Source organism: Pempheris klunzingeri, chromosome 11 (assembly GCF_042242105.1).
Source record: "Pempheris klunzingeri isolate RE-2024b chromosome 11, fPemKlu1.hap1, whole genome shotgun sequence".
Classification (NCBI taxonomy): domain Eukaryota; kingdom Metazoa; phylum Chordata; class Actinopteri; order Acropomatiformes; family Pempheridae; genus Pempheris; species Pempheris klunzingeri.
In genome coordinates, this window is record NC_092022.1 from 11,897,597 (window position 1) to 11,921,562 (window position 23,966).

Sequence of the window (23,966 nt, forward strand, 5' to 3'; positions counted from 1 at the left end):
AGCATGTGTGCATATGAGATGGCAACGAGACAGATAAATGAGCCTGCTGTACTTTGAACACACAAGCTCAGGTTTTAACTCAAACAAATTGATCAGCTCATACGATGCGGTTTTTCCCCCCCTTGTTTGCCCAATCCAGCAGCGGATGGATTGGAGCACGTTCAGGGGTGGGCTTGAATTCACGAACCTATGTCCTCGAGATGTTTTTTTTTTTTTTATGGTGGGTGTGCGTGCGTCTTTGGTGTGGGGCGGGGAGGGGCATTTCTCAGCAACATCATGACCATCAATGAGTAGACTACGTAACCTTCAGCACAACGTGATACAAGACCTGATACTCCACCTACGCTCCAGTTGCTGATTGGCGTTACGCAGGTATCCAGCTATTATTTATTACCCCCAAAGCGTGGACGCCTCATTTATCCTAACCGGATCTCACTGCAGGATCTATCTGTTCCCACTTTTCTCTGTACGAGGGCGCACGCAGCTGGCTCTTCTACCAAATTATCTGCTCGACAGAAAACAGGTAAAAGAAAAAAAAAATGCTTAAAGTAAAATGTTTACATATTTATTCCATTTTCAACAGTTGTGTTTTTCTGTTATGAAGAAGTTGATTTCAGGTTTGCCATGACTTTTTGGAGAGGAAACACTAGGGTTCTGCGTAAAATTGTTGTCTGTCTTTACTTTATACATACTGAAGGCAATGGTTAAATAATCAAAGCAACAATTTATTAATTACATTGAAATAACTTTCCTGCACTATATCTTTGTAAACTTTATGTCGCGCGCTTTTACGCGCCAGTTACGCAGTTCTGAGCAACAGGTACAAGTGGTTCCATGCTGAAAAGGCGATATTCATCATGTTTTGCCTTTAAGGATACACAACCTAATAAAAAGATAACTGTAAATATTCTCGCACAGGTGGTGCTAAGAAAATGAGGAGAAGTCTGCTGCTAGTGACTCTGTTCCTCATCATGAAACTTCGAATCAGCCAGTCCAGATGCGAGGAGCCCGGATCGCGCAGATCATCCTCAGATGTAGGTTCACTGGCGCGCAATGACCGAGCTGATGTACATACCATCTTTTAACCGAGACTGATTTTCTTGCTTCTCACAATTGCAGCAGACCATAGGTTTGGAGAGCCTCAAGCGGAACATTCTGAAGAGGTATAGCGATTTGGATTATGACAGCTTTGTGGGTCTGATGGGCAGAAGAAATGCCGGTGAGTCTTCTCGACTGACGGACTTACCCGACTGATGACATTGATGACAAGTTTATATTAATAATCATAATGACCATATTAATGTTAATAAACTGAAAAACCAAACGTAAAAAAAATGGCAATGGACTTTTCTGTCCCTGTCTTAGATTCGGTATTTAAGTTATCATTTGGTCTGGATTTTTCTTTCCTCTGTTCTCTGCTTCTCTTCTCATTTCATTTTATTTTCATCAGATGCAAACGCTGTGCAGTCACCACAAAAAAGTAAGACCCTTGTGATTTCATAATAATATAAAGTGGTTACCGTCTTTAAACACAAAATTGAATGGTTCTCATTCTTCTCATCAGGGGAAATGCACGACATTTTTGTTGGTCTTATGGGAAGGAGAAACTCAGAGTCTGGTGAGTGTGGTATTTCACAAGAGTCAAATAGCCACAATAGTCCTGTTAGCTTTTGTGGACATTCAGATTTTGACTGAAGCTTTTTTCTGGTTTGATATGCATTGAATATCCTTGTGGGACTGCCTTGTAATGCCTGCTCTCACAGATAATGGTCCCTGGAGGAGAGAGTATCCAGAGAGGAGAGGCATTTTTCTCAACAAGTGCAGGCTGAAGTGAGTGCCTCTTTTTTCACTCAGAAGATGGAACATCACACAACCTCCACTGCTTGGAAAAATAAAGTTAACACTTAAGCAGCTGATAAATGATGAAACCGAACAGACAGAGGAGGTTCTGAAGATTTCTGTTGTTCAAAATTTAAAGTCTGAAAGAGCACTTTTGCCTCAAATTATATACATATATTCTATATGTCCACGGTATGCTTTTCATTTCTGAAAAAAAGTGAATATTTAGTTGGCTTTATTTTTATGATGTACAAAATAATTTTACACATTCAAAATACATTAAGACTAATACATGTAGGTGTTTTGTTGCAGATTTCTTCAGGGGCTGTAAGCATTCACACTGAAGCAACTCTCTCATCGGGCAACAATGACAGAAGATCACAGAGACCACAAACAGTGAACTAAATGTCTGATGGAAACGACTAAAAGATGTGATTCACACTGAAAACCTGCCAGCTGGCCTATGAAAGTGACCATAAACTACACAGATTGTACTTGTTTTATCTGAAGACAAAACATAATTACAAGTGACAGCTGATACATTCTATTTCTTTATCATGTTGTTCTTTTTCTTCAAAGTTCAAAATAAACACAATTTTTTATACATAATTTATTCATTTAAAACCTTGGTGCATTTTCCTGCAGCTGTTTGTGAGTGTTTCTTCAAGCTCAGCTCTTGTGCAGACAGTAATGTTCAATCACACCTCCTTTAATGTTTACTGATGGGTTATATAAAAAGATTTGACGAGAGGGATTCAGTGGAGTTTTGTATAATACCGTGCTTATCAGAAGCTATAGTGTTCTCAAAGAGAAGCACGGGGGGGGTTTCAAGTACGCACTTCTACATCAGAGCATCTCATGTCAGTCAAAGGTAAAGAGAAAAGACATTTTCACAGCACGGTTGTTGCTTTTCTTACTGAAACAAACACTGTATAACTGCTGGCTGTGGATATAGAGTCAGCATAAAATGTTTACCTGCAGGGGATTCAAAAAGGAAATGAAAAGGAAGAACGCAAACAGAGACACAAAGGCTTAGAAAATTAGTCATTTTGCATGTTGTTTCAGGAAGTTAAAACAAAATTGAAATGTAACTACATTTTCTGTAACTTCAGAAAAGTAACACCAGAACATCAGATTTAACACAAAAAAGGCCATAAAGAAAAAAAGTCTAAGACATTTGAAGTTGTAACACACACTGCCATTAGTTGCTACTCACCATTTCAAGAAGAAAAAACATGTAGGATGTAAACAAAAATGAGTAAAAAATAACATCTTCATACATCTGCAACTGTATTGGCTCACATCAGTAACTTGTAAAGCACATTAAATATTCTATGTTTGTTTCTTCCTGCATCGTTCCAAGCACACATCTGTGACTGTAACGTCATGAATTCATATCAGCCATACGTAGCTGCCACTGAATCGTTATTCAAATATGAACCACTCACACTGTGAGCACTTACAGTGCCAAACTGGCTAGAAAATACTCTCGCATCAGATCAAGGAAGCCCTGTTGGGTGAAAACATTGGTTAGTTATTACATACTGTGCAAGGAAATAAACCACCTCAGCACAATCACGTGCAGTCAACCCCAACTGAAACACAGAATCAGTGGTGCTGGCCTTGTGTCACTGCAGTCCTGTTATCACTGATGCGAGAGTTTGAATTGTCCCTCCCTCCGGCCTCTAACCCCATCTCCGCTTTAGTTTGGTTTCCACTAACAGAGAAGGCTGAAGTTGTGTGACTCCTTCCATCTGTCACCTCCTGAACTCCTTTAAGTCCTACCGTCACGGTTGTCTGTGAGAGTGGGCCGAGGCTCAGACCCTGACGCAAGGACGGCCGGTAGCGTGGCCTGTAGCCGTACGCTCTCAGGTGATAGGTATAGTACTCCAGTGTGTACATCAGCTCTGCTTCTACATAATGGAAAGATACTGCCAGGTCAGAGCAGCACTGCGGGCCCTGAGGACGAACACATGCAAACACACAAATACAAAGATGTTAGCACGTAGGATGGAACACACACACACACACACGCATATAAATATACAACACATTAAAAGCATTTTATACAATACTTATGAAACAAACAGGATTAATTAAAAAAAATTCAGCCTCTATCATCCACCCTGCTGCAATTAGATTTCACAGATTATAAAGAACAAATTAAAAGCAAATTTGGTCTCTAGTCTTCAAAGTAGTAACTGACAATTATACTGGTATGAGGAGTCCAACAGTTAGCTAAATTGCTGCAATTACTAGAACAAAGTCATTGCAAGAAATCTAAAAATGATCCATTCCTGTATAAAAATGCTACATATGGCACCTCTCGTGTGTTTCTCCATTAGCACTTGTTTAAACATAAGCCAAGAATTACTCTACAAAAGTGCAGTTCACCTGCAGTGCCATTCGTAAATACATTCCATTAAAAGAAAAAAAAGACAAGTAATTTCCTATAACAGCTGGGCACTGAGGTTTCTTGTAAATGTTTCTAGTGGAGTAAATATGCAATTGTTGGGGACCATTTTGAGTTGTGGACCAATACAAATGTTGTGCGCTTTTGAGAAAATTCAGCAGGAAGTGGATGTATGAAAGTTTAACTCTGTTTATGATGTGGCTCATTTATGTGTTTTTGGACAACAGGTCTATATCACAGAGCTGTAACCTATCAAGATCTGCTATAAAGAACAGCCTTGTTAGTGGGAACAAGTCATTGTTGGCTTTGGTATTTTTTGTTTTTGATCATAAGGATTTTTTTTTTTTTTAAAGCCTCTCATCCTTCATATAAACATAGTTCATATAAACTGTCATACACTGACAGTTCTCAGACAACCAATTTCCCTGTTTACAGTCTGATAGAAAATAATTACTTTAATATCAAAAGTAAATTTGCTTTCTTGTTTCCTCTTCAAAGACAAGAGGACAAAGCAGCTCCATACACTAGCAGTCAGCATGTGACAGAATCAGTAATGGACCCGTCTCATTTTAATTGCAAATAATAATAAATTAGTTGCATCATCAGCGACAAATTGACCAATTTTCCTTTTGTTGACAGGGCACTGTCTCTGCTGCAATCATCTACTTTAAAATGAATTCATTTCTATTTCAGTCCACTCATTCTATGCAGTGGTCAGGTACGGGATTTAAAAGTGCCAGATAATCACATATTCATTTATTTAGTTATTATCCATCTGATGAGTCAATTATAGCAGCACCTAGATTTTGTTTAATTCATCAAAATAAATGGTATATTACACAGTGCTCACTTTCAGATAGAAAATATGTCCCTACTGTAAATTTCAAAATAAAAGAATAATTCTCTCTAATGGATTTTTTCTTAAGTGGCCTCCCACTGAATTGCATGTCTTCGTAATCCGAATTGCCCCTTTCCAATAAGGCTAACCCGCTCTGCAGAAAGGTATTTTGCTTTTATTTGACTGGCATGACATGCAACAAAGGTCCCTTGCGAGAATCAAATTGGGGATACTGCAGCTACATGGTATGCAATAGTTCACTGGACACCTCATTCTTTGGCAATCTGAGCACAGGTATGATGAATATTTGTTTGCTTTGACCATTTTCACCAACTCATACAGTATTACATACATTTCACAGCACTGGCTCAGAAATAAAATAGAAGTGAAGGGACTTGCCTCAACAATTGGGTAGTAACAATAGCTCCAGTACCAGAAGCTCTTGGAGAACTTGCCAGTTAGATGGTGCTCTGGCACAAATGGGTGGAAAGTTTCTCTATGCATAGTATCTCTGGAGTCCCCTGCCAGAACGCCCATCTTCTCCAAACACTGCCCCAGTGCTAGGTCCTCTACAGGAGTGGTGTGAGAGCAAACTTTGGTCCGAAAACCTTCCACAAACCTCTTGAGGGCCTCTTTGCTGAGCACATAGCCTGCCCCTCCACTCATGTAGCCTTGCTTGGTGTAAGGCTTGAAGCGTTTGCCAAAGTAGATGGGCTCCTCGGGGGTGTGGTTGGACAGAATCCAGCGCAGGTTGTCCACCACCACATAGGTGTCATCATCTGCTTTTAAGAACCAATCTGCTTCATTCGCATGGTGCTCGAAGACATAATGGAAGGCTCGAATAGTCTTCCAGTAGAGCTGGTCACGGCCCTCTTTAGTGCCCAGGCCCACAGTGGGGAAGTCTGGGTCCTCCACAGAGCTCATGAACACCACCACGTTGCAGTGGCGACTCCAGGTGGCCCTGACATGGCGGGCCCTGCTCTGCAGGTTATAGGGCCCCGTCATCACCCAACAGAGGACACGTACCTTCTGGTACAACATATCTGCCACCCGGCTGTCTTCATCTTAAAAGGGACATAGCACAATACATAGAAACGTTAACTAGTATACAGTGGAGCTTTTGAATATGTAGTACCAGGAATGCCACGCTACCCTGGCGCTCCTCACACAGGGGCATGCCTTCTCCATATCCAGCTGGTTTACTCTACATTTTTCCCATGTGTTTTCCTTTTCACTGCATTTTACTACATGAATGATAGTTTAGTACGAATCAGACTTGTAGAACCTTCCTATAGTCGTGCCTAGAAGTCTCAATACCTCAACAGATTAAAAAGTTTGAAGACAGTTAAAGAATCAAAAAGTGGCACAGTTCAGCTCATCATATGAGGTCACAACTTATTTTCCAGTTCAGCATCTCACCTGTACAAACGTGAATGCACAATCACACACGTATTATGCTTGAGCCAGTGCTGCAAAATACTATTTGTATTACAAATCTATGGAGAAAAACTAATTGTTACTCCTAAATTATTTTATATGTAGAGGAACAGTGTGAACGATTGTGAAGTACCTGCATGGTGACGGTGGACCGGGTTGATGAGAGCATTTCCCTCCCTCCCCCAGCTGGTTGGTCTCTCCCCCACTGCTTTGACTTTTTCCTGAGCCTCTGACAGTATGGGGTAGCTCCTCTCAAACCACACCTGGCGCAGGAAGAAGTAAATGCTGCAGGCCCCCACTAAGAAGCCCAGGAAGAAGGCCCATCTGGAGCTGGAGCCCTTCATGGCGACACCGTCTCCGGCACTGTGATGTCCCACTTACAGCATGTCTACATGGGAACACAACACACCAGGATCGATTTGACTGACAAAAGTGTCCATAAATGTCCCTCTTCAGCTACTTATCATTGAGTGATTTTATTATTCGTATAAAAAAAAAAAGCATGATTTTGAGCATATTATATGTAGTTGCACAGTGAGGCTTTAAAGATTAGAACCTCAAGAACCTTCAATATTATTTTTACAAATCATTTTGTCAGAAAAGGCCGTAAACGCCGATGGTATTTACACGGTAAGACATGTTTTTGATGTGTCCATTAAACATAAAAAGATGTGATGTGACTTGAGTACACTTTAAATCACATTGGATGCTCATTTCAGAGCAAGACTACAACACATTTTAGGCATTTCCCCCTGGAGCCTGATCTCTTCCTCCCATATTCACAGGGACATGTTGCCTTAAAACAAAACTTTAAAGTGCGTTTTTGCAATAAAGTTGGACAGGCAAATCTAATACCACAGCTAACTGTCTCACTAAGCTGGAAATCAGACCACGTACACTTGCCAGTTACTGGAGTCAATACGCCGACACTGAACTGATTGTGTGAGTGTTTGTTCCCAACCCAAATGATTTCATCTCGAATGCAGGACTTACTGTGAATCAGAAAGTGTACAGTCCAGTCCAGTAAAATGGTGCTGTCACAGTGATTTATCCCACTAATCACTGTCTGTGCAGAAGCCTCAGGATTTGTCTGGATGGCACCGTCTCTCAGGCCTCCCATTTTGTTTTTTTCTTTTTTGCTTTATTGCTTCAAATACATACATTTAAACTAAGCTGTAATACAACACTTGAATTTCACTTGTCATTTTGACATTTGGAGAGGTCATTTGCGGTCATGGGCTTCACACTTGACACAGCGTCAGTGTGTCACTGCCAAAAAATATTTCCATTGGAGTCTGTTGCCTCACGGATGAGGTTAAAGACCCCAAATCTGAGGCAGATATTAACGATTAACATGGCGAGAGCAGCTTTTGGAAAGATCTACTCGGAATGCATGATGTATATCTTTCATTATCCTAACGATAAATAAAATAAGGCAACAATCCATTTACCCTAATCGAGGGATAACATCCGTTTACTAAAAACACATGACTGAGCTGCTATGAGCTGCTAGATCCACGTCTGCATTTCTGCTGAGCTGTTATCCTCATACACAGCCGTCGCAGCGTGTTTATTTCCATCAGCAGAGATATGTTAAATCTTAAATCTGCACCCGTATGTGTGTGTTATTTACCTTTGCTGGGGGATCAGTCATTTGTGAGCACGATGTGCTTGCAACTCCTTAAGCAGCAAAATATTTCCTGTCTCTGAAAAACGGCACAAGCCTGCCTACAACTGTCAAATGTCACATGCTGGTCACATTCATCCGCTGTTTTGTTTGATTGAAGTCGTCCCTATTTTGCGTCGCCAAATAAGATGATTAGTGGGAGTAAAGCCATTGTGCGGATTTACATTCTTCAGCATCACGGGCTAAACTCCGAAAATGCGGCCTCTGATTGGTTGGCTGGCGGTGACGTATAGAGGAAGTTGTCTTTTCACATCCTGAAATGCACGAATGGCAATTAACTAATGTTTGATTTTTACGAGATGTATTTATTTATTATTGTATTATATTATTATTATTATCATCATCATCATGTGTAATTTTGAGATGCTGAGAGGGAAGGCGAGAGAAAGAGAAAAGGCAGTTGCTCTATCAATCTTGGCCACTAGGTGTCACCATAACAAAGCCTTTTCACAGCTGCATGTGTCACTGTACATTCATTCATATTCATTGGTAGAAGGGAACTAAGGTCAGCAACTCGTATTGCACCAAGATGTGAGTACTTCTAATTTACTTTAGCACATCTAGTTTATTCTACTTACTCTACTACATTTCAGAGGGAAATACTACACTTTTTACATCACTGCAACTGTGTAACTGCTATGGTTATAAAGTATTTTGCTTTTACATACAAAACACAGGACCAACTTAATAATTATGATACACGGCTGTAGATTAAAGGCCCAACATACCTTCTCAGGTGTTTTCAGTGTCGCTGCTGATCAGACCAGCTCAGTTGTGCACAGCCATGCTGGGATCCACACGAGGTCAGCATGTACTCAGGAATGATAAAGGTGTAAATTTCCCAGCGACAAAATCGAACAGGACAGCCTCTGAAGTGCCCCTGAAATGATTTTTCTAATCTTACTGCACATGATAATAAAGTTTTAAAAATGGCTTCTTTCACAACCGTGAAGGCTCCATGATTAAACACCCTGAAAGAAGATATTTTAGATTGTGAGTTTGATACTTTAAGTACATTTTGCTGGTTTCACTCAAGGACTTTCACTTCAGTATTTTTTACATTGTGATATTGCAATTGTTACTTATGTAAAAGATCCACATCTTCTACCACTATCATGAGAGGTGAATGAGGCTTATAAAGCAGTGTTCCTCCGTCCTTCGCCTGCATGTTTTAGACTTTTCCCTGCTCCATCACACCTGAGTCAAATGATTGGCTCATCATCGAGCCCGTGCAGAAGCCTGATAACAACCTATTCATTTGAATCAGGTGTGTTGGAAGAGGGAAATATCTAAAAAAAAGGGCGGTGTGCTCCCTGGCATCAAGTATTTACTCTGTGTGAGCAGCTGGATAGCATGAGCACTAAATACAATTAGAATCAGTATGCATGTATAGGTAAAAATAAACAGAACTACATCAATTTGGAACATGAAGACAGTGATTAATATCAAATTTGTCCAGAATGAAACAGAAGTGAACTGGGGGGAAAAAAGCAAAACACAACAATAATAAAACACAGACAGGCTCCAAATGGTTCATATCACCTCAACATTAACAATAAGACGAATAGATAAGAACTCAGCATTAAGTGATGGGGTTACTACATCACTTACATGGACTGGCAGGGTGAGTACATGCTACACACTAATCATGGTAAAGGAGGGTAGAACAACAGAATCCTGGTTCCATGAAGACACAAAAATACAAAATGTACACTAAAGAAACAACAGAAAGTGATCATAGTTAAAAATTCACCATAAGCAGCTGCAGTGAAGATTTCACACCCAAGTTAAAGTACTGTTTTTTGAGTCAAATACTCCCATCGAAATAAGATAAGGTATGTTGACTCAGGTTTGGAAAGCCAATGTCATTTTAAAGGAATGTGGTACTCTGTATCTGCTTCCCGTAGCTGCTTACTCATGGACCGCAGACTGCTTTATAAGGAAGGAGAAATTCAAAGGAAGGTCATGGATTGCCCTGTTGATTTTGTCTGAGCAACACAACTGCATTATGATCATTTGAACAAATTACAATATTTTATCATTATTATTATTATTATTTTATTGTTATTATTTTATTATGGATGTGAGAGGTAAATTGTTTTTGGAAGGAGCCCAGACTCATTTGCTGGTTCATGACAAACTATTAACTTAAAGCAGGACTCAGAAGAGCTCAGTTGGGTTGCCTTAATTTAACCCACTTCGAATAACCTATATTTTATAGAACTATGTGATTAGAGTACATTTCTAACTATCCTAAAGATCTCATATTTCGGTAAACAATCGCATCTCTTACTTAAGTTGCATATTTTCAGAAGAGTTGCGTCGCAATCATGGTTGTAGGTGCACAATTTAATGACACGATTAAGGACAATCACCCAGTTAAGTGACGATAAGATGAGCCAGCGCACATGACGCTTGTCCAGGTGTAGAAGACTTCCCACACCTTCAATCCAGGGCGCAGCATGGAGACCTGATAGTATGCGGTGCTCTGTGACTTCCAATGCTGGGAGCGACTTAATGAGGATTAAATCTTTGTCTTTCGACCTGTTAAACTGGCTGAATTGACGTCTTTTACCAGCAGCCTATGTAAATATAACTACAGGAATACAATTGCTGTTCTGTTGTTGCTTATGCAAAGTACTTTGCCCATGGTGGTAACGCGTGGTGCAAGAAGTGCGAACCAGGAATCCAGAGGTGCACGGACACGCCAGTCCCGGATCAGACTCAGCTTTTCACAAATTGTATCTGAGCGTGACTTTGAAAGCGCAGGAACTATTTTTTGCTCTCCTATGAAACAACAACAGTAAGATATAAGTCGATCTCTTCTCCTCCTGTCTTTTTGTCCGCCTTTGATAGACTTGTTAGACAGTTCGGCATATCGCATTGAAATACTGGTCTCACCTCTTTTTGCTTGTTTGATATTGACAAATATTTGCCAAAGAGAATGTAGGTGTATGTAGGACTTCAACGCGCAAACATTTTTGGTTTATATCCGCTATTTTTGCGAGAAAGTGAAAGGGGTTCCTCCCTCAACTGTCTAACCCACTTTCCACTTCTTTAGAATTTGGCACTCATTGAGTTTTCAAAGTTTAATTTCTGTTGATTTTGTGTTGCAGTTTGAGAACTCGTTAAGTAACAAGTGCCATAATTTTGTTTCATTAATAGGCTACAAGTTTATTTATGCTCACACCCAAACTCGGTAAACAAGTAATAAAAGATAGGTATAGTATATATGGTCAGTTGTGAAAGCCTCTATCTTAAAAATACTCAGTCAATGTATGTAGTGAACACTGAACCTGTTTTTAATGATTATATATGCAGTCAAACACACTCCCTTTTAAGTTCCTATTCCTCTCTGAAGCAACCACATCTTGATCTTTCTTGTTCTTGAAATGTTTTAATTAGTAACAGTTCAGAATTGTAACCCCGGCCAGCTCTGTAGAGTTGTAGAGCGAAAAATGAGCACAGCAAAAAATAACTGAACAACTATAAAATACAATCTAGGTACTCATAAATGTAATTTAGTTTGTCTCATGTAACCATAAACATACAATATATTAAAAATAAGGTATGAAAATATTGTGTATATATAGTACTGTAACTTTTTTTTTAATAGCTCTGCAAAAATATCTAACACACTCTTTTGATGTACTTTAATAGAATTGTATACAGTCTACTATTGTATATTGTATACAGATATACATGCATGTAGTTTTAAAAGCATGTTGTGTTGCGGGACACAAGGCAGGCGTGGACCCAAATGCAGAATTTCAAGGAGAGTTTATTAATAGTAAACAAAGCAAAAAAACAAAAATCACCACAAGGGGCTTCCTGCAGTTGGTTGTTTGCAATATCCTGTTTACATGTCATGTCACCACCACTTTTTTTTTTTTATGTCTAATATTTGTACTGTACAATGCATTACACGATCCAGCTAACTTCAATTGAGCAGGTTAGAAGACTTGTTCTGACAATAGCTCCAGATAGATGTTAAGCCAGCTTTGAACTGAACTGAAAAATCAAGGACGTTCCTTCTATCTTCATTCCAGATGCGTGTTATCTATAAGAAGTGTCTAGGACTGACTTTGGTCAGTGGATTACTGCTACTAGCCCTGTTTCATACTTGGAGCCCTTGGACCAACTCAGGAGTGGACATACGGCAAAGACAGGCGAGTCCAATAAAGAAACTCCTTGAAGGGAAAATTCAAGACTCCATCAGTGGCAATCACGACATTGCCTACCATATAAAGGAAGATGTGGCAAGGTATGTTAGCATGCCTGTCATTTTGTACAAATTCTGCTCCAGCTCAACTTTTTATCCTCATCAACTCACACAGTACATTTTTTTTCCTTGATGCAGTCGTTTGGCTCAAAATACATGTGTATGTTTGGCGGATGAGACCTTTCAACTGCCTTTCACCAATCTGCTGTTCCCACGTGTATGGGCCCACAACCTCAACCTCGCTTTCTTGGAGTCACATCCTGACCCTGAGGGCGTAAGGCGTCACAGAGCTCAGGAGTACAGCAGCTTTCAGAGGAGGTAAAATCCAAATTGTGACACTTGACTGTTAGTGAACATACGCTTGTTTATTAATGTAACTATCAGTTTGATTAAACCAATTTTAGAGCTGTTGTTAGTAGAGATGATAACGGTTTTGTAAAGTCTTTGTGAATTAAGGATAGGCCCGTTGACACACAAGATTTAGCAAAGATTGACCAAAGTTTAGCAAGACATCTATTGAGTCATGCTGCAATATATCAGTTAACACACCACACACCTCAGTACCCTTGACAGTGCAGTCTATTTAAAGGCCTTGGTCACATTCTGGCTGTTCACTGGCATTTGCGTTGCTGTTATTACACTCATACCACATTTTTTCGTTTTGCATGCAACCTTTAACGACCTATTGTCAGTTCGCACTGTGGGGTTATTTGTAATGCTCTTTGTAGGTTAGCAGTTTAGGTTTGCAGGTTGTGGTAGTTATTAAGCAGCACCTGGTTACTGGTAGACTCAGTTTCTTTCTCAGTCAGTCTCAGCTTTTTCCGTAAGGTGATGACTCTGTTGGGCCTTGCCGCATGGCCAGACAAAGAGCGACCTACATGTACCTGGAAAAGCCTAACAAAGGAACAGACGGTGAACAAAGGGCCATAAAATAAACGGGCGCCAAAACTTGTCGGCAGAGTAACAGAGTAGGGTGTGCCAGAGCATTGTTTTGCACTGTTACGTGTACACTTAGCAGTGTTTGTGTAAGACACAGGTTGAAGCCTCACCTGTGCATCTACAGCAGCAAAGTAACCCATCACACTATTAGTCAGAGCTACTGGGTATTTTCCTAGGTAAAGCATAGCAAAATGAGTCATCCCAGTGAGCCGAGAGCTGACACTTGTGAGTCAGACGACCCAGCCCTGCAGGATGTGGTCGCTGGTCTCCTTAACCTCTCTACAGCAGAGAGAGACCATCTTAATCATTACAATGTTAAGACATGTGATGAAAAGCTGAAGGAGTTAGTGGAATACATTAACCACCCCACCGGGAAACCTGTGCGCACTATCCCGGAGTTGTTAGGTTTAATAACCCTCCTTCATCAGCGTAAGTCTCAGCTATTAGCTGAGCAGCACCAAGAGCGGTTAGCTCAGCTGCAGGACAGCCATAGGGCTGCGCAGCAAGCAAACGCTAGCCTGCGACAGGAAGTTTTGGCTGCCAAGTCTGAGGTTGCTCAGACACAAGAAACTTGTGTTCAGTTGCGATTCGATACAAATCTCTTGCATTTACAACTCCAGGCTGCTCGCAGACGAGCAGAACCAGGAAGTGAACCCATAGTCACCCAGGTAGGGACAGCCATTGACAACCCAGCCGACGCTGACTCAGACCCAGCAGAAGACCCAGTCATCCAGGGTCCAGACCCAGGACAGCAGGATCTGCAACGTGAAGTAGCTCGGGCAAGGGGGGCTGTCCCACTTAAGAACCTTGATCCCAGACCAAGTACCCATGCCCTCCAAGTTAATTCAGGTGGCGCATCTAGGAGGCATGCAGCCTACAGTGACAACACCACTGACTTAGTCACCTTAGATAGTTACAGAGGACCTCCGTTGCCTCGCTCAGCCTACCCAGGTGCCTCTTTCCCTGTGCAGCAATCCCTCCACAGCCGCACAACCTTAAATTTTTCCCCGCCACATGGGCGGCGGAGTTACTTTGAGCCCCCACAGTCTGCTGAAGCGTACGCGTCACATAGTCTGCCCCCGCGTCGTAACCGCACTCTTTCCCCATCACGCAGGGAAAGTCGAAATCGGTACCGCCATGCTGACTATGGTGACCTTGTAGACTCCGATGACTCAGATGGTCCAGGTCCACCTCGAGAACAGGGTCTGCGCACACGCCAGATTGAATCACTTGCGCGAGACATAGAGCGCTTTGATCCCAGCAGTCGGGAATCAAATATAGACGATTACCTCAGGGAGATAGACCGGTGCTTGCTTGACTTGCCTCTTCCCTCCTCACGTGAGAAGCTCAAGCTGGTCTGGAAGACCACAGCGAGGAGTGTCCACGTCTTCATGGAGACACTCCCGCCTGCCACTCGTGATCGCTACTCAGCCCTCTGTCAGGCCCTGCAGGAAGAGTACTCTTTGCATGCTGACCAAGCATCTGCTACTCTCAGTGCTTTTGCAATCATGCAAGGGAGGCGAGAACCCCCAAGAGAGTACTATAGGCGCCTCAGAGCTGCATACTTTCAGGGACGTAATGCCCCTGGCCTGGAGGAGGAGCAGGTTTTCAAATCCCTGTTCCTGCACAACCTCCATGACAGTCTAAGATACGATGTCACAATGCAGTGTAGAACCCGTGATCTTAGCATGCAGGAAATTAGACAGTATGCCCAACTGGCGTGGGAGACGCACACACGTCCTGTGAGAAAACACGAGGACGATGCCAGAGTCCTGGGGATCCAAACATCAGGAGACGAGCTGGCACTTGAAGGCAACAAAATGCCTCATGCCATGGCCGATCCTAGAAATAGAACCCAGGGACATCAACCTTTCCGCCAGTAGAGCAACCGACAGCATCATAGGTTTGAAAACCAGACATACTCCCGAGACCAGAGTAAATTTAAACGAAATACTTTCCAGCCAAAGCGGAAAGTTCAATTCGAACGATACACCACACAAGAGGGCAGGTATACAGGGAGAAATTCAGAATATTCCGAAGAGCCATTTCACCAACAGGAAATGGAAAACTGTATTAGGAGATGGGTGACTGAGGCAATAAAACAGCAGATGCCGCATAGCCAGCCGGCATTGTCTGATCCCGCAGAGGGATCTGACACAGAGCCTCCATTAACATGACTAGGCCAGGCGCCCCTTTTCCCCACTGCCAAAGGCTACGTGGTAGGATGGGAGAGGGAATACAGGGGGGCGCCAGAAATCACCACTCCGCATCTCCCAGACTCCCACTTTGTGATTTTCTTGGGCAATCTTGTCCGTCAGGGGCATTCAGTCATTAGCACCCTCCAACAAGCCACCAAGCAGGCTATGGTGCAACTGGCTGTCTACTCAATTGATTATCCAAACTATGCCCATCACAGTTTCATCCTACACATCACCATGTGGAAGGAGAATGACATGAAAAGTGACTGTAACAAGGAAGTAAAATTCTATATCCCAGGCCTCCCCCAGTCATTCAGCCAAGTAGAACGTGCTAACCGCACCATAGTTAACATATATAAGACGTATGTTAGTAGTAGTGGCAAGGATTGGGATGTGAAACTCCCCTTGGTGCTAGTGGCCATCACACCGCACTGCTCCATGGGAGTCACTCCCCGTGAAATGATGACTGGGAGAGAGATGACCCTTCCGCTGCACCTCCGGTACCAGCCAGAGGACGTCAGTGTTACAACTGCCTCCATGCAAATCAGATTAAGTCTTAGGGACCCGCCTCAATCCAAGGAGAAGAGAGAAACTCTACACCCGAAAGGGGGGAGCGGCCTCCATTCCTGGAGGTAGAACCTACACCCAGAAATTGCAGGCTAGACTTCCTACTGATCGTCACACCACAATTTGGCAACCAGTCTGTCACCATCCCACAGACTTGCTCCAAACCATCACAAGAACAAGCCACTAACCTCTAACAATCTATCCTGTCCTTCTTTCCTCAATTCTTTTAAATTCATTTTTGAGAAATTGCAAAGAAGCAGCAAAAGATTGTAATGTTGACTTGTGAATGTGTTGTGATTGAATAGGATAGTCAGTTAGATGATGTCTGCCCAGACAATGCCTCAATGTCTGCCCAGACACCACTGCCTCATGAACCTCATGAACTCAATGGACTGTTTAATCCTTGTAGCTGTTTCAGGAACACATGGACACATGGACTGTTGGCCCTCTTGGTTGCCCTAAAGACTGTGGCCGACACCCCACTCTTCAGGCCAAAGGGGGGATGTTGGGCCTTGCCGCATGGCCAGACAAAGAGCGACCTACATGTACCTGGAAAAGCCTAACAAAGGAACAGACGGTGAACAAAGGGCCATAAAATAAACGGCCGCCAAAACTTGTCGGCATTGCCTCCAATAAACTCAGGTAGGGGGCGTGGCCTGGATCCAACACCAGGAGTTCTCATTGGGGGAAAACTCCCCAAATCCACAAGGAACTCCCAGTACGGCCATGACATCACTAAACGTTTATAAGCAGTGAACACCTAAGACACACCGCCTTTCCACTGTAACGTAAAGTTACTACAGGGGGTGTTTTCTGTTTGGACGTCTTTTCCCCTTTAAACCTAGGTAACAGCCTTCCCCACACTCGCTGGACGAGCAACCGGCTGTTTTCGCACCGTTTTGTTTTTTTGGTTTCAGTTTCGTTTTTGTGTCCTTCACCGGACTCGTTAGGATCCTGAGGAGAAACGCCGAGCAACCCGCAGCTTTTCCCTCAATTTTTACCTGCAGAAGGGAGAGACGGTACGCTGTCCTCTCCAGGGAAAGATCACGAACGTTCTTCTCCCTCTAAGTCGACTCCCGCTGCTCCACGCTGCCACACGCGGACCAGCGCGCCGTTCCCCGCTAACACAGCGACTCAACGGACCCTTTCCTCGCCGCCACCCGAGCCGGACCGAAACCCGCCAGGCGTGCAGGATTTGCACACACTAATTGCTCGCGAAGCGATTTCAAGTAAGAGGCATTGTGTCTGGGCAGAGACAGATAGGATTTAAGTGTGCTACCTTTGCTTATAAGCTAAAGTGCCGGACCGCCGTGTCCCGTGTTACAGCTGTGTGTTTGCTGCTGTTGTTTTGTCTCCTGCGTTGTTTTGTGCGTAAGCCCACGCAGGGACTTTGTTGTGTTTATAACCAACACGTGGAGAGTCAGTAAACGTGAGTCTATCAGTTAAAGGACCAGCGCCACCATCGGTAAACAGAGTTTGCTGATCGAGCCGCTGAGTGATAGACATACGGTTATTGTGCGCTCCTGTGACGGTTAAAAACCAGATTTTCAGTGTTTTGTGTTGAATGCTTTCCTTTCCTCTTTCTTCCTACTAACCCACATTACATTCACATACATACACGCGTTCATACCGTCCCTTACAGGCACGATCGGCGCCATTACAGTCTAACTCTAGAGTTCAGACTTGTAATTACAGCCGCCATTACACTTTTAGCAGTCAGCCCCTAGTGTTTAAGCTCCTAACTACCGCCGTTACAACACCCGGCAGCAGCCTGCCCCTAGTGTTAAGGCCGGTAATTACAGTAGCTATTACACACTTAGTAGTGCCCTGACTCTAGTGCTCAGGGAAGGGATTTCAGTCTCCACTGTACTCTCGTTCCCTCTAGTCACATCTCGCGAGCGTCCGCCATATTGGGGTGACGTATTCACGCACGTGATTGCGTCACCACTCTGCGGCCTCCTCCTTGCCCCCCCCCTTTTCCCTTCACACACACACACACACACAAATACACACACACACACATGCTGGATGCTTGTATATATATCTTGTTTTGAGTGTTAACAATTTGTACCAATAGCTGCTTTTAGATAGTTGAATAGCAGATGTTTATTTGAACTAGTATTATTGATCACAAATCATTGTGCTTGTTGAATAAACTCTGTTATGCATTTAAAGAGTAGTTGTTTGTGATTACTGTGCATATATTTGTTGTGGTAACAGCTGGTTGAGATAGTCAGTGCTCGGATTCATGCCTTTCCACTCACTTTATAAATGTAAGATAGTAACTTAAATATCGCCATTTTTAAGTGAGGCCCCTTTTTATTCACTCTTATAAATGTGAGATAGTGATTTAAATATCAACATTTTGAAGTGAATAACCCCTTTTGAGACTGTATTCCAGTTTGTTATTGGTCCCTGATACCAGGGTGGTGCCCCGATATTATTAATTAATAATTAATTAATAACTAATTTTTACTGATATCGATAAGTACACTGATAAGTGCTAAATCTTATTGATAATACTGCCAATAACTAAACTAGCTCCATCCAGTGCACAACAACTCATATTACTGTTTGCATATAAATCTCCCTAGATTCTCAGTATTAGTGGAGCTTGTTAATTATTCTCATCATTGATGTTTTCCAATTGATCATTTGATTTTTAAAATATCTGAAAATAGTGCAAATTGCCAAAAATTCCCAGAGGTATTTCCCCAAATAACATCAAATTGCTTGCTTTGCCTGACAAGCAAATCCTAAAGATCTTCAGTTTGCGATGATATAAAACAGAGAAAAGCATGACATCTTTGCATTTAACAATCTGGAATAATCAAATTGTATTTATTAATCAACAAAATAAATTCTATGTCAGCTGACTCATTGATTAATCTACACATCATTCCAGAAATTCTCATACAAGTCACAGGAAATCTCATAGTACTAGCTTAGGCGACTGGATTTATTATTCAAAGACTTGAAATAGACATTTCATCAGTTCAGCTTAATGTAGATTTTGATGTAGTGCCTCTACCAAAGATCATCATCAAGACAAAGCAAATACAGCAATTTCGCAATATGCCCTTTCTGTGTGCCATATATGGTTAAACTATTGAACCGGGTTTAGGTGAAAGTAAATCAATAGGACTATGGTGTTTATTGTAGTGATAAAGCAATACAGGTTCTTTCTATTATGTTCTGTAGGTCCTACAATCCTGCAGATGTGCTTATTGTAGCTGAGGCCAACAGTCCTCTTCAGTATCCCACCCAGGGAGTGGAGGTGCGAGCCCTCAAAACCATCATCATTCCTGGTACCAACAAATCTAACATGACACAAGACACAAGCTATTTTTGGTGCTGCGTTTTCTATTTGAGTCTGTTAGTTAAAATGTTTCACCATCGTCCCATGTTGATATCCCCAGTAATATTTTGTCTCTCTATTCATAGGCTTGGGTCTGAAAGGAGATGCAAGATCAAGCTATCTGGTAAATTCTTAATTTTGAAAATTTAAGTCACACAGACCTACCCACTTTTTCTACATGTTAAACTTTTATGTTTCTTTTTCCCCTAAAACCATTCAAATGGTGTAACAGGTACATTTGACAGCAACTTTGGGGACTTTTGCTGTTGCTGCTGCAGTGGATGGGGTCTCCGTTAAAGGAGAGGGAGAGATGCACATGATACTGTCGAGTCCTCTACTCTCCGCTCTGAACAGGCAGCTGCAGTTTGTCACCTATACAAACACTGTGTTCCATCCCAAGACAGCAGATACAGGTGTAGTTAGCATGTGGATACCAGCATGATGCTAAAACTAAAATGTCATGTTTATCTATTCAGCCTCAGAGTTTCATCCTGTTGATCAATAAGTAATGAGTGATAAAGGAAGCATGAATCAATATAGGGTTTTTCTTTTTTTAATCTGTGAAATATACTTTGTTGTTCTGAATTAACTGTATTCTCTGCCAAGTGAAGTGATGGGACAAAGGTGAAGTAAGTTTAAATGCAACAGACAGTTAAAACATAAAACATAATCTGTCTGAGCAGAAAGAGATGCCATAGTTTTTGCATGAGGTTGAGATACAAATTTAGTAATGGTTATGGCTATGACACCAATCACACACCAACCTGGATTTACCACAGTTACTGTTTTGTTCTGCAGTTCAGTTTGCAACTGAAGGTCACCAGTCATTTTTCACCATTAAAATTGGACATAGAACCATCCCCAACCTTTACAACTCTGGATACCAAACAGGTTTGTGAGCAGTTACATTATCAGTTTTAGTATCAAATGTCACAGAAGGTCACCTGGGATCATTTTTTATTTTTCTCTTTGTGCGTGTGTGTGCATTTTGTTTCTACACAGAATACAACATTAGTGCTCTTGTTACCATCGCCACCAAGACCTTTCTACGCTATGACAAACTCAAAGATCTCATTGACAGCATACGCCAATATTATCCCACCGTCACCATAGTAATAGCAGATGATAATGAACACCCTCAGCCAGTGACTGGGCCTCACATTGAACGTTACATCATGCCATTTGGAAAGGTGAGGAAGTTTATGTCTCTGAAGTATTGTGCATCGTGATTATTAAACAGTGCAGCTCATGAGTGTTGATCCCCCTTTATCTATACAGGGTTGGTTTGCGGGAAGAAACCTGGCAGTGTCTCAAGTGACCACTAAGTATGTGCTCTGGGTGGATGATGATTTCATCTTCACTGCAAACACCAAGCTAGAGAAAATGGTGGACATCCTGGAAAAGACCACTCTAGATCTGGTGAGATGCATGCCTGGATACAGTACAATGTGTGTGGCAGTATGTGCTGCATTGATCGACTGACCGAAATTTTGCACTTGAGCCTTATACTGATTGGTAAATTTGGAGCATAGAGCATGTATTCAGTATATCCCTTTCATGCATGAATTATGATAACCTCAGAAAGTGTTTTTATTCATGTTTAGGCATGAAAAACAAGGTTTGAACTTACATAAAGATATATTTTCATGTCCAGTAGTTGAAATATAGCTAGTGATGCATGATGTACAATTCAGTGGACATGTGATTAATCATAATTTCCTCCCAATATAAAATCAATACTTGGAAAATTTAGCAATTGCATGACTCCTTAGGTGTTACTTGATGTCACCATATTTTTCTTACCTGCAAGGGTTTTATAGAAGGTTTGAACAGAAAAAAATGAGCCACTTGGTGTTTCTGGCTGTCTGTCGACCATCTTGGTTTCACTCTTTCTTTGTAATGGCTTGGCACTGGGTAGCAGCGTATGAGATGATGCAGTAGCAATTTGCAACTATGACATCAAAACTCATGCATATACAAGAAAACAGCTTTTGAAGAGCTGTACACTGTAGTGACCTCTATCCATGAAAAGAATATATGTCCAGAAGCAAGAAGTTGTAAAATAAAGTTGATTAAACCTGATGGTAATCACAGTTCACATACTCAAATAAATAAAAAAAAACAAGGCATATAAACTTAGCTTCCTGCATTTTACAAAAAGAATTGTGTTTCTTTTAGTTGGAGGGGTGGGGGACCCTGTGCCACATGTGCATCTTTTATCGTGTTTTTTGAGATGTAAATCTCTTCTTGCAAGTGGTAAACAACGTCCTTCCTGTAGTGCTAGTTGAGGAGTTATCTATTCTTTGATCTTTGCACATGCATGGCATGTGCAAAGATCAACCTCATCAAACATGATGAGGTTGTGGGTCATCATAGTTTCTAAAGTGAGAGTCACTGCCTTATATTGGTGCCTTTTTTCAGAAAGAATATGACGATAGACGACGAAGATATGTCACTAAACTGAAGCATTCCAGAAATAGTTTTTTAGTGTTTAAAACACTTTCAAATTCTTTGAATTTGCTTTTGTTTTAATTATGTTCCCCTCTGTATTATGTGGTGTTTTTGTTATCCAGTGTGTGACTCGACTATGCATGTGCATATGTCCACACACATTTATTTCCCATGTCTTTAAGTGTATTACATAACTCAACATGATTTTTTTATTACTGCAGGTTGGTGGTGCAGTGAGAGAGGTGACAGGTTACACTTCAACCTATCGTCACACCATTTCAGTGGAAGAAGGAGGAGAGGAGGGTGACTGTTTGCACATCAGAAATGGCTACCACCATGTCATCGAGGGATTTCCCAAATGTGTGGTAGCTGATGCTGTCATCAACTTCTTCATGGGGAGGACAGACAAGGTGCGGCAGGTGGGATTTAACCCCCGCTTGGCACGGCAGGCTCATCTGGGTGAGTCTATCTGTAACATCTGCTATCAAATATATTAACATAGCAGTTTATTTTAGCAATATTCTCTTCATGAAAACACTGACACAGGTTGGTCTTTGAAACGGCCGTATATTACCTGGGCAGGTCTCATTTTTCTGATACATCCACATCTTAGTTACGCTGGGAAAATCATACTTGTGAATGAACGAAGTACAAAATACATCAGCTAATTATACAGTACATAGTACTTTAAATGATTAATGATTAGTGTGAAGTAGGACAAAATACCTTGCTGACCGCTTGCCATGAAAAGATGTTCTTGAGTCTTTGAAAGTCTTTCAAAAGCCTTTGACTGTCTGCTGTTCAAAACTGTCATTTTCTTTTCACACTGCAGAGTTCTTCATTGACGCTCTGGGCTCCCTCCACATTGGCTCCTGTAGTGACGTGATTGTAAGTCACGCATCAAAGATCGTACTACCCTGGAGTAAAACAGACTCACAAAAGGCCTACGACAAGTTCCGCTATTCGTCTTCCGTTGCTGGTGGTAACCTTCATAACGAAATCTTCTACTTCAGGAACAGGTTCAAGTGCATGACGAGTCAGTGAGACCTGCGTTCTCATGTCTGTATGCTTCCTCAATTTGAGGAAAAAAGAAGGAAGTGAATAAAATGCATAAAATGAAGATATATGTTGTAGGGTATTTACTGCTTTAGCACTTTGTTAAACATATTGAGTGGGGAGGTTTTGTTCTGTAAATAGATTACTTTGGTATGGAAGAAAAAATAATCCTACTCCTTTTATCTAGCAGACATAAACCTCCACATACAGTATTTACCCTCCACAATATGTTGTTTTTCATTTTTTTCAGGGGGTTTTGTTCATTGTTAAATACACAATGTTGATTCCCATATGTACTGTGATAGAAAAAATAGAAGATAAAAAAAGAGACAATCTTATTCTATTTGATATACAGTACAATGTTGGAGAAGTTCAAATAGGTTTTAATAATCCAGCCTAGTATAATTGATGTGATTGATGTCTGACGTACACAAAAGTCAAGTACGTCAAGTCAAGCACAGTTGGTGTTAAAGTGCAACAGCTGGCTCAAGTTGGTGGGAAACTGGGGTGTCTCCTGTGCTGCATGGCTGGATCATTAGTGATTATGGTCACATTTAATTTACTAAGGATTAGTGTCACGTCAATATGCAACCGTATGACTATGTTGCCTTTTCTGTCATCAGATTATGATTTCCATTAGCTATTATACCTTCTGTTGGGAATCACCTTTGAGTTGATTGGTTTGGCTATGGATATTTTTCAAACACCACAATTGTTACATTTCTGTAATAAAGTAGAAAAGTAAAAGTAAAAAAGTAGTTTGTTACTTAAATTATGTTGAAATGTTTTTGAATGTATTGTGACAGATACTGTATTTGTCACTTTGCACTCTTGAGCAAAGTGTACACAGTGGTGTGAGCATGTCTGAATTTAAAAGTTGGCAATTGAGTCTTTGTATTACAATGTTGTAACAATTATATTTTATTAAAAATGATTAATTTAGTCACTTACAATTCTTACT

General features: G+C 41.4%; 3 protein-coding genes across 3 annotated transcripts; 2 read left to right on the top strand and 1 right to left on the bottom strand.

Annotated features, from left to right (window-relative positions):
* Positions 1-367: 367 nt before the first annotated feature.
* On the top strand, positions 368-2,434 carry tac3a (tachykinin precursor 3a). The gene is made up of 7 exons (XM_070840060.1): positions 368-523; positions 919-1,034; positions 1,120-1,219; positions 1,451-1,480; positions 1,565-1,618; positions 1,764-1,830; positions 2,152-2,434. The coding sequence occupies exons 2-7, from the start codon at positions 933-935 to the stop codon at positions 2,168-2,170; spliced, it is 372 nt and encodes a 123-aa protein (XP_070696161.1). The 5' UTR covers positions 368-523; positions 919-932; the 3' UTR covers positions 2,171-2,434.
* Positions 2,435-3,395: 961 nt separating this feature from the next.
* On the bottom strand, positions 3,396-8,208 carry c1galt1la (core 1 synthase, glycoprotein-N-acetylgalactosamine 3-beta-galactosyltransferase 1, like a). The gene is made up of 4 exons (XM_070840238.1): positions 8,161-8,208; positions 6,661-6,915; positions 5,490-6,154; positions 3,396-3,798 (listed from the first exon to the last, which is right to left on the bottom strand). The coding sequence occupies exons 2-4, from the start codon at positions 6,869-6,871 to the stop codon at positions 3,448-3,450; spliced, it is 1,227 nt and encodes a 408-aa protein (XP_070696339.1). The 5' UTR covers positions 6,872-6,915; positions 8,161-8,208; the 3' UTR covers positions 3,396-3,447.
* A 4,055-nt stretch (positions 8,209-12,263) lies between these two features.
* b4galnt1a (beta-1,4-N-acetyl-galactosaminyl transferase 1a) lies at positions 12,264-23,966 on the top strand. The gene is made up of 10 exons (XM_070839766.1): positions 12,264-12,478; positions 12,575-12,754; positions 19,342-19,448; positions 19,585-19,622; positions 19,731-19,911; positions 20,297-20,389; positions 20,501-20,688; positions 20,777-20,917; positions 22,171-22,408; positions 22,782-23,966. The coding sequence occupies exons 1-10, from the start codon at positions 12,264-12,266 to the stop codon at positions 22,991-22,993; spliced, it is 1,593 nt and encodes a 530-aa protein (XP_070695867.1). The 3' UTR covers positions 22,994-23,966.

Bases quoted from the DNA above. Each gene is read 5' to 3' on its own strand.
- tac3a (XM_070840060.1), top strand. From the start codon at position 933: ATGAGGAGAAGTCTGCTGCTAGTGACTCTGTTCCTCATCATGAAACTT. The intron at 1,220-1,450 runs GTGAGTCTTCTC...TATTTTCATCAG, and splicing joins GATGGGCAGAAGAAATGCCG to ATGCAAACGCTGTGCAGTCA. The intron at 1,619-1,763 runs GTGAGTGTGGTA...CTGCTCTCACAG, and splicing joins AAGGAGAAACTCAGAGTCTG to ATAATGGTCCCTGGAGGAGA.
- c1galt1la (XM_070840238.1), bottom strand. From the start codon at position 6,871: ATGAAGGGCTCCAGCTCCAGATGGGCCTTCTTCCTGGGCTTCTTAGTG. The intron at 6,155-6,660 runs GTACTTCACAAT...GTCCCTTTTAAG, and splicing joins GGTCCACCGTCACCATGCAG to ATGAAGACAGCCGGGTGGCA. The intron at 3,799-5,489 runs GCAAGTCCCTTC...GTTCGTCCTCAG, and splicing joins GTTACTACCCAATTGTTGAG to GGCCCGCAGTGCTGCTCTGA.
- b4galnt1a (XM_070839766.1), top strand. From the start codon at position 12,264: ATGCGTGTTATCTATAAGAAGTGTCTAGGACTGACTTTGGTCAGTGGA. The intron at 20,390-20,500 runs GTTTGTGAGCAG...GTTTCTACACAG, and splicing joins CAACTCTGGATACCAAACAG to AATACAACATTAGTGCTCTT. The intron at 20,918-22,170 runs GTGAGATGCATG...TTATTACTGCAG, and splicing joins AAAAGACCACTCTAGATCTG to GTTGGTGGTGCAGTGAGAGA.